Source organism: Adiantum capillus-veneris, chromosome 5 (genome assembly GCF_014529385.1).
Source record: "Adiantum capillus-veneris isolate H3 chromosome 5, ASM1452938v2, whole genome shotgun sequence".
In the NCBI taxonomy this organism is placed as follows: domain Eukaryota; kingdom Viridiplantae; phylum Streptophyta; class Polypodiopsida; order Polypodiales; family Pteridaceae; genus Adiantum; species Adiantum capillus-veneris.
In genome coordinates, this window is record NC_140935.1 from 149,905,512 (window position 1) to 149,918,394 (window position 12,883).

Sequence of the window (12,883 nt, forward strand, 5' to 3'; positions counted from 1 at the left end):
CGGTAATGAATCGGAAAAGCAGTCACTATACTGTTGTAAAAACATTGACCTTTCTTTATCTAGCACAGATAAATTTGATTCATCACAATCTGACACTTCACGTGCAAAAACCAAGTACACAGAAAGATGCTTTTTCATTACAGAAGTAATAGCAGAAGCTGATACAGTAGGAATAGACTCCCCTTTAAGCTTTACATCCAGAATGTGAGTCTTTCCCCTGCTCTGTACAGTGATCTTTTTGTTGTAGGCATCCATGATTCCCTGTACACGAAATAACCAAGGAATACCTAACAACACATCACATCCGTCCAGTGGCATGATGTAAAATTCTTCAGCATCTACATAGGACTGGATATGTAGACGCAACTTTCCGATGATGGGTGTCACAGCCTCTGTATGGCCAGGACATGCCAAACCTGCCTCTGCTGTATACCCCATCTCTTCAGGTCTGATTCCCAACTTTGAAGCCAATTCTGGGGAAATGAAGTTGGCTTTGGCACCTGGATCAAAGAAGATAAGCACTGTTTGATCCCTAACCTTTCCCCATGCTCTGCAAAGCTCACTTGCATCTGAATTTGGCTTGTCGCCCACCATATCTGGCACTAGACCAGCCATGGGCTTCTTTCCTTTCTTGTCTTCCTTGTCTTCAGAATCAGCTGGCCTTTTCTTTGTAGGACAGTTGTAAGCGATGTGGCCAGGCTGCTCACATATAAAGCATTTGTTCTCTGTCCTCAGGACCTTCTTTTGCTCTTCTGACTTGCGAGGAAAACGTCTTTTCCATTTCTTTGCTGGTCCTTTTTCTGATTCAGCCGTAGCTTTGTCTTTCCCTGCGTTGGCTGACTCCTGAGTCCCTTTAGGAGCCTCATTGGGAACGTGCTTCTTGGCTGAATTTTTCTTGCCTGATCCTGCCTTGACGCCAGTGTTAAATTCACAATCTTCTCCCTTGAGCAAACCATTGCCAGTGTTTGCTACCTCGATGAGCTGCGTCAAAGTAGTGACTTTTGTCTTCGTACAGTACTTTCTCAATCCTTTAGGTAGGCCACAACAGTATTTTTCAATCTGTTCTGTCAATGGCACAAACCTATAGGAAGTTACTGGAAGTAGAGCTTTCCAAAACTTCCGATTGTAATCATCCAGATTTCTGCAAGTGGCAGCATTAAGCTGGTGCCATTCTGTCATGACATCTGCTTCGAAATCATCAGATAACCATGCTGCTGCAAAAATCTGCTTGAAGTAAATCCATGTGGACGGAGCTTGCCCTTGAAGCAATAAAGTTGTCCACCATTGTCCCGCATTCCCTGTCAAGAAAGTGGCTGCCTTGCGGACCTTTGAAGCCTCTGTAAAGTTTCCCCCTGCATAGGCCTTGTCAAACTGCTGGAGGAATGAAAGAGCCTTCTTCCTGTCATCAAACCCTGTAAAGGTCGTGAATGACACTCCTTTGCCACCTTCTTTGTACGGAGTTGGCCTCTCCAGCGGCGTTAAATTGTCATATGGAAGTGACTGAAACATGGGAACACTATTAGGGTTCATTTGTCTTCCTTGGCCGCTATTAACTTGACCTGGAAATGCCATATTTGGCTGCTGATTTGTAATTCCAGCCATACCAAAATTTGCTTGTGGCATCCCAAATTGTCCCTGAGTGCTTTGAAACCCTGGTTGCATACCCATGACACTGTACATGGGGTTAGGCATCATCGTTTGAGCACCCCCAAACACTGTTCCTGGCGTATAAAACTGATTTCCAGGTGCATGACCAGCCATGCTCTGAAATACCGATCCACCTCCAAAATAGCCAGGGTGTACTGAAGGTGGTGGGAAGACCTGTTGCATAGCCTGTAAGTTGCTTCCCTGCCCATTAGAACCAGCTATAGGCTGTTGAAAGGTGGCGGGCTGAATTGGTACAGCTTGAAAAACTGGCATCTCAGCCACCTGTTCTTGCACCTTAGGCATACGTTGTGGAGACTGCATGTTCTCCGTCAAGTGTACAGGTGTTTCCATTGACTGTGCGGTATGAATCACCTGTGTTCGAGCCTTAACAGGCTTTTGAATATGATCCAGTGACCCAACTTGCTGAGACGGAACAGGAGGTTGCAGAAAGGCTAAAAACCTTGGGTTCTGCATTACTTGTGTGAACATAGCCACAGCAGTAGCCAACTGGGTCCTGAATATATCATCATCAGTCTGTGGTGGTCTTGAGGACTCACCCACTTCATGTGTCTGTTGACCCTGTGAAGAGGAAACCTCTTCAGTCACATCATCTGGTCTGTCAGCCATAATTACAATTCCCTGTGTCTCGTCTATGATCCCCTGTGTCTTCAAGCCCAAAACTGCCCAAGGCTCACTTCTATGGGAAAAAGTGATTTAATCCCGTCGATGGAACCATGAAACCGGCCTGTTCAATCCAAAAAGGGCGGTAGACTTTACTTTAAACCTTGATTTAGCTTTCACCCATTATTAGTCGTCTATTTTACCTGTACTTTCAAGACACAACAAAGGGGAGAGGGATACAGGCTGCTAGATTGCACCTGTATGAGTAGACGGACACCAGATTGGCCCCTAACTTAGGCGCCCCTTTCGGTATTTCTTTATTGTTCAAAAGAGGGAATAAACGCTGTGGTTCCCTACAAGCTGCCCCGCACAAACTCGGCTGAATTTCCACTGTTCCAGCCTGATTTCGGCAGCATAACTGTACTAGAACCCTTCACGGTCAGTATTCCCACGCATTGACTGACTTTCCCGACGCATACGGGCACTTTGCAAAACCTGGCGAGAATCTGCAGCACGCTGAATTCTCTGTTTTCAGCCCTGAAAATGCGCCAGATCGCCTGTACAGCGGTCCCCTTGCGTCCCCGTACCTCCTGGGGGTATTAGGGTCCGTTTAGGGCCAAAACCCTAAACCTGCAAAAATACACAGCAGGCTGTAATTCACTGTTTCGGGCTCCGTTTCGCGTGCCGGTCGCATCCCTAGCAAGTCCTCGAGCTCCCGCACCTGTAGGGCTACTTGCCCTTTGAATCGGACGAGATTTCTGGCGTGAAACCTCTCCGAATTCACCTGTACCTGCGGGGGGATTAGCCGCTAGCTAATCCAGTACCTGTGCAAGAGGCTCTTGCCTCGGCAATCGCGCATGAACCCACACAACTGTACATTGGTCAAATGAAAAGCCCACTAGAGGGGCATAACATACTGCCAAAGGGGAGAGAGAGGGCAGTGCGTAGCGTGCAGGGCATCACTCCTGGCACCGCACTGTGCATAAGAGGGAAAGCAAGCACTCCATAGCTCTTAACCTGTGACAGAGACTTGCAAAATGAGCCTCCCAGCTATAAATCACGTTTTTGCCTTCTCTATAAGTAGTAAACTGGCCTCAGAGTGCCAAGTGTCACTCATTTGTGCATTTTCCCGCTTTAGACCCTCGGGTCTAAAAATATCTCACCTGCAGCCTCTGTTGACTTGGCCACAGAGTAACAAAATGATCCCCATGTCAAACTGCACGTAATGACGCGAAGACATTTTCAGGTCCCAAAATAGCAGTTCCCTAAATTGTAGGAGATGCTGCCATTGTATCTTTCTAGGTCATCCGACCCTCTTTGTACACTGCGGCCACATCCAGAACTGAAATGTAGCCTCTGTAGCAAAGGATTCCACTTTGGCTAGTCAATGACCCCACTTGGCTAACCATAGTCCTTGTCCAACCTTAGTGCTCTCTTGCCCTCAGGCCTGGACTCCCTCTGGACAGTTCCACACTAGCTATGCAATGCAGGGCAGTTAGATTTCCCGAGGGGTGTTTCCAAAAAGTGAAAGTAAATAGATAATAAGAAAGAAATCAACAAAAAGGATAGATAGTAGTCACACGCTGGTGACACGAGATGTAGCCTTCTTTGCCTTTTTCTTGCCCGTTCCGAAGCTTTGTGTCTTGCTTCGCTTTTTGCTTTTTCTGTCTTCTTCGCTCTAATCCGAGGAGCTAGAAGAACTGTCAGAAGAAGAAGAAGAAGAACTGGGTACTCCTTCAAATCGAACACGCTTCTTCCGTTTCTTTGCCTTGTCAAATGTCAACCGACGACCCAAATATCCCGGGAAGTCAATGCCTTTCTTCTGCTTTTTGCCGTGCTTTTTGTCTTTCTTTTGCACGTCGAAAAGCTGAGCAATCCGTGCATCAACCACGTTCTCCAGTTCCTACTCCGTATTTTTCTTGGAGGCAGAAGGTTTCTTGAGAGCGGGTTTCGGGAGTGGTGTTGTGGTTCTCTGCCACTCCATCTGTACCTCTTCCAAAGAGGTCTGGTTCATATATTTTGCCATCTTCGGGTCCTTGGCAAAATTGAGCATCATCATTGTTGCATCGCTGATCAACTGGCGACGCTCTATCTCTCGCCGCTCCGCCTAAGTAGGCCAAGGCGGGCCATACTCTCTGCCTGAATCTTCGTTGTGATCCCAGCCCGCATCTCCAGATGCAGAGGGAGTCGACTGATCATTGCCTGAAGCCATAGGTGCCGCGGAAAAAAAATTCGGAGATCGGATTTCCCGTAGAAGAGATATCGGCCGTGCTCTGATACCACTGTAACAAACTTGGACACTCCAAGTCAAGACTCAACCGCGACAGCACCAAATAACCACTTCAAAACAATTCACAGATCACAATAGATTTGCACTGGCCCGGCGGAGTTCCATGCCTAGAGATATTGGCCCCAAAGACTGGCGCCCCTTTCGGTATTTCTTTTTGTATTAATCAATCATCAAAGTACAAGAGAGCGGTTAGGGTTTCACTCTCAGACTCTGCGTCTAGATGCCCTGAGAAGTGAGGCCCTCACCACTAATTTAAAGGTTACAAGGGATGCCCAAAAGCAGAGCCCCAAAAGCTTTTAAAATCGAAAGCAACAGTTCTCTCTCTCTCTTAGAGAGTCTTTTCTCTTTTTTTTATACAAAACAAAAGCAAAAGAAAAATTCGTGTTGCTTATCATTTTCCAAAAAAAAAAAAAAAATTTAGTAATCCGCCTCCGCGATTTTCGGAAATTAGGGTTTTTGGCAAAAATTAGGGTTTGCAGGAATTTTAGGGTTTCTGGCAGAAATTAGGGTTTTTGTTGTCCGCCACGTCATCACTTTGTGACAACACCTCTTATCAAGAGACTCTGACTAACAACATAGTTGTGAATTCGTGTGCCCATATCAGCATCTTGCGTAGAGCCACAATCTTCAAGATGCATGCATAGGTGATTCCATCTGAAGAGAGGCCCTACCTTGGCTTTAGAAAGCTATAGAGAGCCTTGCATCTCCCTGCAAGCTTGTAAAAATAGCCAAGAGTCCACGCTTCGGCCCTTCTCCCTGTGCGTATCGCTATCCTAGGTGCATCGATAAAACAATGGAGCCTGTGTGAAAGTCTGCCACATTGGCCCGCCCTTGCTGAGCATATCCTCCTATAAGTGCAGCCCAAGAAACTACATTTGGGGAGAAACCCTCCCTCCGCATTCGTTGAAAACACCCCTTAGCTTCCTGGCCCTGCCCCTGGCGGGCATATACTATAATCAGTGCAATTAAGAGACTTCATTCCGGACAGAAAGCTGGTCAAGAACTTGTTGTGCTTTCAAAAGTACACCACACTTGGCATACATGTCAAGCAAAGCCTTGCCAAGCACGACATCTTTTAGTAACAGCCCCTGCCTAACAATCTCATCATGACTCCGCTTGCCCATGATAGCGTTTTGCATAATGCCACATGCCTTCAAAACACAAGCATAGGTGACCGCATCTGGAGAGAAGCCCTCACTTTGCATCCGATAAAAACAACGAAGCACTTCCTGGCCCTGATCTTGTTGGGCATATCCTACAATCAATGCATTCCAAGAGACTGAATCCCGGACATAAAGCTCGTCAAGAACTTGTTGTGCTTTGGAAAGTACACTACACTTGGCATACATGTCAACCAAAGCATTACCAAGCACGACAGTTTTTTGCAACAACCCCCGACTAACAACAAGCTCATCATGAATTTGTTTTCCTATGTCGACGTCTTTCAAAGTGCCATATGCCTTCAAAATGCAAGCATAGGTGACCGCATCTGGAGAGAAGCCCTCGCTTCGCATCCGCTAGAAACATCCCAGTGCTTCTTGGCCCTGTCCCTGTTGGGCATAACCTGCAATCAATGCATTCCAAGAGACCGCATCTCGATCAGAAAGCTCGCCAAGAACATGTTTAGCTTTCAAAAGTACACCACACTTGGCATACATGTCAACCAAAGCATTGCCAAGCATGACAGTTGTTTTCAACAGCCCCTGATTGACAATCTCATCGTGAATTTGTTTGCCCATATCATGTCTTGCATAATGCCACATGCCTTCAAAATGCAAGCATAGGTGACTGCATTGGAGAAACCCTCACTTCGCATACAATGGAAACAATTCAAAGCTTCCTGGCCCTGGCCTTGTTGAGCATATCCTGCAATTAATGCGGTCCAAGAGATGACATCTCGGGTGGGAAGCTCGTCCAGAACTTGTGCTTTCCAAAGTACACCACAATTAGCATACATGTATACCAGCGCATTGCCAAGCACGACATTCTTCTCCAACAACCTCTGACTGCATCCGGAGAGAGGCCCTCGCTTCGCAAGCGATGAAAACAGCCCATAGCTTCGTGACCCTGCCCATGTCGGGCATATCCTGCAATAAGCGCAATCCAACCGACGACATCCCGGACTGGAAGCTCATCAACAACTTGTTGTGCCCTGACAAGTGAGCCGCACTTAACATACATACTGGCCAACAAGCTCTGTAACCTACGAACTGCGTGTGGAGAAGATCGGGTAGCTTTTGACGACGTGGTTTTTAAGGGATGCTATTGGACAGCGAGGTTTGTTGAAGAACTTTCAAGCAGGTAATCTTCGTCATGTTTCTCGACGAGAAGAGAAGGCAGGAGGACCGAGGGGGTGATGCCTCGATATCAGGTAAGAGGCTTGTCTCCCACCCCAATTAAAACAAACCTCTCATGGCGGTCGACATACTCGATCCTTGGAGAACGCGTGCTTAATATGAGCATCTGTCTCATGAATTTCCTTTCAAAGGGGCCTGCCTGTAAGCAACAAGAGCTCCGCCAGAGTGCGAAGGCAAAGAGAAATTAGCTCAAGGATGGAGGTCAGAAGAGAATTCAAAAGCCGCACTCAAATAGAGGCAGAATATGATGGCGTAGCGCTGTCGAAAAGCATACGAGCCATATTAAACGGGAAAGTCGGACACGTGGGTTCATGAGAGGGCAGAGATTTGAAATTCGCTACTACGCTAATAAAGTAAAGAGGTGGTTGTTGGCCTAGCATTTGTTGCGGCTTTGGTTAAGTGCTACACCATAGAGTGGGACGATACCCTCCAAAAGTATTACATCTCCTCAATTAAGGTTGTCGTACATTTAGGTTTTGTTTGTAGCCTTGGTTTCTTCTAATCACCCCTTGGACCACTTGATCAATGATTGGTTCCCAAGGAGTTTAAATATCTCTCTTTGTTGTTGATTCGTTCTTTGAAGATGAGGCACTATTAGTCGCGTTGTCTATATCTTCAGTCACCTCTCTGTAGGCCTTGCAATTGTCAACTAAATAAAGAGCTTCTCTAGTGACTTGCTCGAACATCGTGCATCCTTTTAAATGTAGCTCCTTTATGAGAGTTTCATTCCTCAAGCCCTCTATGAAGAGAATTGATAATCTCTCATCTTACGGTAGCTGGGGATCCGCTGATTTCTTGTCAGGTATAGTGGAAGTGTTTTAAGGATTTAGCTCGGATCTAGTACTCCGTGCAAACACAAGGTCACTTCACTTGAAAAGAGAAATTGAACTAAACACAATGAAGAAGAGAGAGACGCAGAGAGAGAGAGAGAGAGAGAAAAGAGACGACACGTGTCACAAAGTGATGACGTGGCGAGCAACAAAAACCCTAATTTCTGCCAGAAACCCTAATTTTTGAAAATTGCGGAGGCTTTTTTTTTTTTTGGAAAATAAAGAGCGACGCGAATTTTGCTTTTTTTTTTTTATAAAAAAAGAGAAAAAGACTCTCTAAGAGAGAGAGAGAGAGAGAGAGAGAACTGTTGCTTTCGATTTTAAAAGCTTTTGGGGCTCTGCTTTTGGGCATCCCTTGTATCTTTAAATAAGTGGTGAGGGCTTCACTTCTCATGGCATCTGGACGCAGAGTCTGAGAGTGAAACCCTAACCGCTCTCTTGTACTTTGATGATTGATTAATATAAAAAGAAATACCGAAAGGGGCGCCAGTCTTTGGGGCCAATATCTCTAGGCACGGAACTCCGCCGGGCCAGTGCAAATCTATTGTGATCTGTGAATTGTTTTGAAGTGGTTATTTGGTGCTGTCGCGATTGATTCTTGACTTGGAGTGTCCAAGTCTGTCACAACACGGCATGTTGTATCCCAACCACCTTCAAGGGCCCCCCTTACTCTGTTGACAGAGCAAGTACTTGCTTCCTTTCTTGCACAAATGCTGATACAATGATGCTAAATGCTGAGATGCTAAAATGCTAAAGGGTATTGATGCTACTAATATTGGGTACCGCTGAGAAGTTGAGGGGTACTGCGAGCTTGGTACTTGGTATAGTGGGATACTTTGGGTACTGAAGGTACTTGGGTGCTAAGGACACGGAGGTCCTCATGATCCCTACGTTGAGCTAGGCAAGAGCCAAGCCAAAACGCAAGGGGAGCTAGATATTGGGGTACTGCGTCGACGACGATGATGAGTACTTGTACTATGGTGCTGCTAGGTGCTAATAGGTACTGCTAGAGATACAAGGTACTGCGACGACAACGACAACGACGAGGCTATGGACTGATCTGCTGTAACAAACTGCTGACGTGTCAAAGCCTAAAGAATGGAGCCAACTTACAGATGTGGCCGAGGGGCCTAAACCCTAAGAATTCAATAAATTCTTTATTATTGCTTCGCAAAGGTACACCTCTCAAGGGTCCAACTCTTTGTGAGACTGCATCCGGATGCTCTGCAGAAGAGTGGCCCAAAGGGTCCTTATAAACTTACAAGAGATGATCAAGAGCAAAGCCCCAAGAGCTTCACACCCAAAAGCATTGCGCAAAAGCTGCCAACTCAGCCAACAAAAATCACGGAAATCCATACAACAATGCCACGTGGCAGCTTAGAGCGATTTACGAATTGCAGCCTCACAGTTCAAGCTTTTGTCTTTTTAGGTTTTAGGTCCTTTCGCTTACAAGCTTTGTCATTTCGCGTGCACTTGCCTTTGGTTGTGGATTAGTCACCTGTACACCTATAAGATTGGGAATTCAAGTACACTTGAGGTTTGCACTTGCACTTTGCCCAATTCAAGCCTGTTTTGGCCATGTTTCATTTTTTGGATAAAGGCTTTATACACATCAACAAAATAATGGCAAGTGGCATAAAGCTAATAAATGTGCCACCTTACCAAAACTGGGGCAACCAAAAAAGGTGTCAATTGACTAAGAACCTAAAATGCTACCATCTGGTGATGACAAAACTAAGTAGAGTTTACATTTGTACTATTGTATCTTGGTTTATTGAACTAAACTACAAGGTTGCATTCCAAATGCCTAATTGTCAGTCTTCCCATACTGTACAATAGATACCAAACTGGTAATCACTACTTTAAGACTTAAGTACTAGATGTTATTTATACGTACACATGACATGTGTACGTGCATGGAACATGCATGTATCTAGGGTTGTGTACATATGATGTATACATACATGTGTGTATGTATGTATACATACATGCATTTACATGTATCCAAGCAAGGATAAGTAGGCGTGTATGTCTATTTGTATTCAATACCTAACACATTTTTCATATTGGTGGTGATTACCAATACTATAGAACGTTTTTTTCTGTTTTTTTTGTACGATACTTATCATACCTGTCCACCTTGCTACATTCTTGGTTTGAAAATATAGAAACTCCTAATAATATCTTCATTTGACAGAAAAGTATATTTTAGAAATTGCTTGAGCAATATAGTCTCTAAAATTGCTCACCCATCTCGTTCTATGGGTACAAATTCTACGTTGTCCAAGGATGATGATAGTCCTTTAGTGGATGCGAGGCAGCTTGTTCTCTACTATTCGTGGTTAACACTCGTCTCAGATTCTCAATTGATACAAGAATCTTGAGATAGTTTTCTAATCAACCACATTTCTCTCGTTGGGTACTTCAGGTTTGATTGGGCTGGACACAAGTAGATATAGTTCTGATTACTTCTTTGTCTTTGTTAATACATTTATATCATGGATATGTCAAAAGCAAAACAACACTACCTCTCAGGCCTTGAGTTCAAGGCTAATCGGATAGATCTTAAAAATATGTTGGAATTCTTCCCAAGATGTCAAAAGTTCTCTTCTTCTCTCTATCTCTTCTACAAAAGCTGAGTATCAACTTTGCCTTGACACTACAACGGGAAATTTGTGGCTTCAACACAATTTACATAGTCTTGCTACTCCACCTTCAGTCCTACCATCAGACTCTTGGATGCTATTGCTTTAAAATAAAATCTTATTGTTCAAGACAGATTAAGCAAAATGATATTTCCTATCATTTTGTTCAAGAATACATTGAGGATGGTTGTATCAGCTAGGAGTATTGTCCTGTTGTAGATAATCTTGCACGTCCTCTCACCAATCATCTCTTTTGATCACCACTTCATTACCTTCTTCATAGACCTGAGTTCGACCACATCCAACGCTAAAGAATAGGTATCGGAGAAATGAAAACTTAAGCTCGAATGCAAACACATATGTCTAAATCTCTTGTCTCCAAATTAAAGTTTTGAACCAGAATCAGTTAAAATCCATCTTTCTTAGAATATACACCATCCACATAAATCATCCTTGCCGTGCTCATTTGCAGTGCAAATCCACAAGACATTGGGAAAGGAATACAGCACTAAAAAATCAACAATTCTTGTGATACAAGTCATGGAGCATGTTAGTAGAGCAATTGACAATGTGTCCATACAAATATGAGACAGCGATGAAAACCCTTCTCTAGTCTACAGAAAGGACATTCAAAAATGTAATAGACCATACCTGTGAGGGAAAGTTTTCTGCTTCGTCAATGGAACCGTGACAAGATGTCGCCGAGCATCTGCAGATGACTTCTGCACAGCATTGATTACCTCTTTTGCCTTGCCTACACCCACCCCAACTCTGCCATTTTTGTCTCCCACAATGACAATAGCTCTGAAAGACAGCTGTTTACCCCCTTTAACAACCTTGGTGACCCTTCTTATCTGAACAACTTTCTCTTCCATGTTGTCTCTGACACTGCGTTCTTTACGACGACCAAAGCCCCCCTCCTCATCTCCACTCTTCTTCAGCCTTGAGAAAGCTGGTCCAAAAAGTTCCTCGTAAGCCTTCTTGATTTCATCGGGAGACAATTCGTGGTCAGCCATATAGGATGAAGTAGCGACCGGCGTGCAAAATAATGGCCTTCTTTTAACGACAAGCTTGCCAAACGAAGCTGAGGAGGAGGCAGAACGACTCCGCAAAGGGCCGCACAAGAACGAGGATTTAAGCTGCAGCTGTGAAGATGTTGACGGCAGCTGTGAAGCAGAAGAGAGGGAGAGAGAGGACATTGATAATGCGGCAGAAGATAGAGAGGCCGCCATAGTCAAGAGCTGTTCCTGGCGAAGCTCGCTGTGGATAAAAATGCTCTCTATTCTTTCTTGGATAGGAGCTGTGTAAGTCCACAACGGCCAAGGTTCTAGGCAGCTTTAGGCTGGGTTCACAAGGCGCGGCGGCAATAGGCGTCAACCAATTAATTTCCCCCAGGTGGAATTTCCCGTTCAGACGGCGCGGTGGGAGATTGTAAACTCTGCTCCACGTCACGGCAAAGGAACATGAATTTTCTTCCACCACCCCTATGTGATCTTCCGACCCCCCCCCCTCGCCCGAAGTTCCTTCCGCCCTCCAGCTCAACTCCCCACCCAATCTTCAGCATCCACGCACGCAAGAGCTTCTGATAGCCTTGAGCGATTCCGCCTCGCCTTGTGAACACCTGCCCGGTGGAAGCTTTCTTCTCTCTCACCTTCCGCCTGGAAGACTGTATGCTTTTGGCTTTCTTCCACCGGCATCGTCTGAACCCAGCCTTAGACCCGGTTCAGACTGCCCGCTCTATTTACTTCGTTAGCATAGGAGCCAATTTCAAATCCCTGCCCTCTCGTTAACCCATGTGGCATCGCTTTTCAAACGGCTTCAATATTGCATACTTATTTTTAATAGGTTGTGCGCGCTTTATTACAGGCAGCACTGCTCCCTCTTGGTTGCAGATGCAAAGCGAGGGCCTCTCTCCAAATGCAATCAGCTACGCATGCATTTTGAAGGCATCTGGCCCTATGCAAGATGCCTATATGGCCAAAAAAATTTACTCAGGAACAGCTCCCTCTCGGCAGCAGATGCCAATCGAGGGCCTCTCTCCAAATGCAATTAGAGGCCTATTATTAATTGCTACTCAATGCATTGATTACAAGATACGCGCAACAGGAGCAGAGCCAAAAAGCTCTCAGTTGTTTTCAGCAGATGGAGAGCAAGGGCCTCTCTCTAGATGCAATCACATACACGTGCATCTTGAAAGCACACAAGACACTGGTTTGGGCTTAAAAATTCACTCTGATATTGTTAGTAAGGGGATGTTGCAAAAAACTGACATGCTTGGCAATGCCTTGGTCGATATGTATGCTAGATGTGGTGCTCCTGTGCGGGATGTCGTCTTTTGGAACGCACTAATTGTAAGATATGTCCAACAACAGCTGGGCTAGCAAGCTCTGGACTGTTCTCAGGAGGTGCAAAGCGAAGACCTTTCTCCAGACAGTGTCACCTACGTGTGCATCTTGCAGGCATGTCGCTCTATGCAAATTTCTCTCGAAAAGA

At 45.2% G+C, this 12,883-nt stretch overlaps 1 protein-coding gene across 1 annotated transcript in view; it reads right to left on the reverse strand.

Annotated features, from left to right (window-relative positions):
• Positions 1–11,714, reverse strand: part of EMB3113 (Ribosomal protein S5 family protein) — a 46,335-nt gene extending 34,621 nt beyond the window's left edge. The window contains exon 1 of the mRNA XM_086512946.1: positions 11,042–11,714. Within this exon, the coding sequence (XP_086369072.1) occupies positions 11,042–11,622 (581 nt within the window). The 5' untranslated portion in view covers positions 11,623–11,714. The remainder of the gene's footprint in view (positions 1–11,041) is intronic.
• Positions 11,715–12,883: the final 1,169 nt, after the last annotated feature.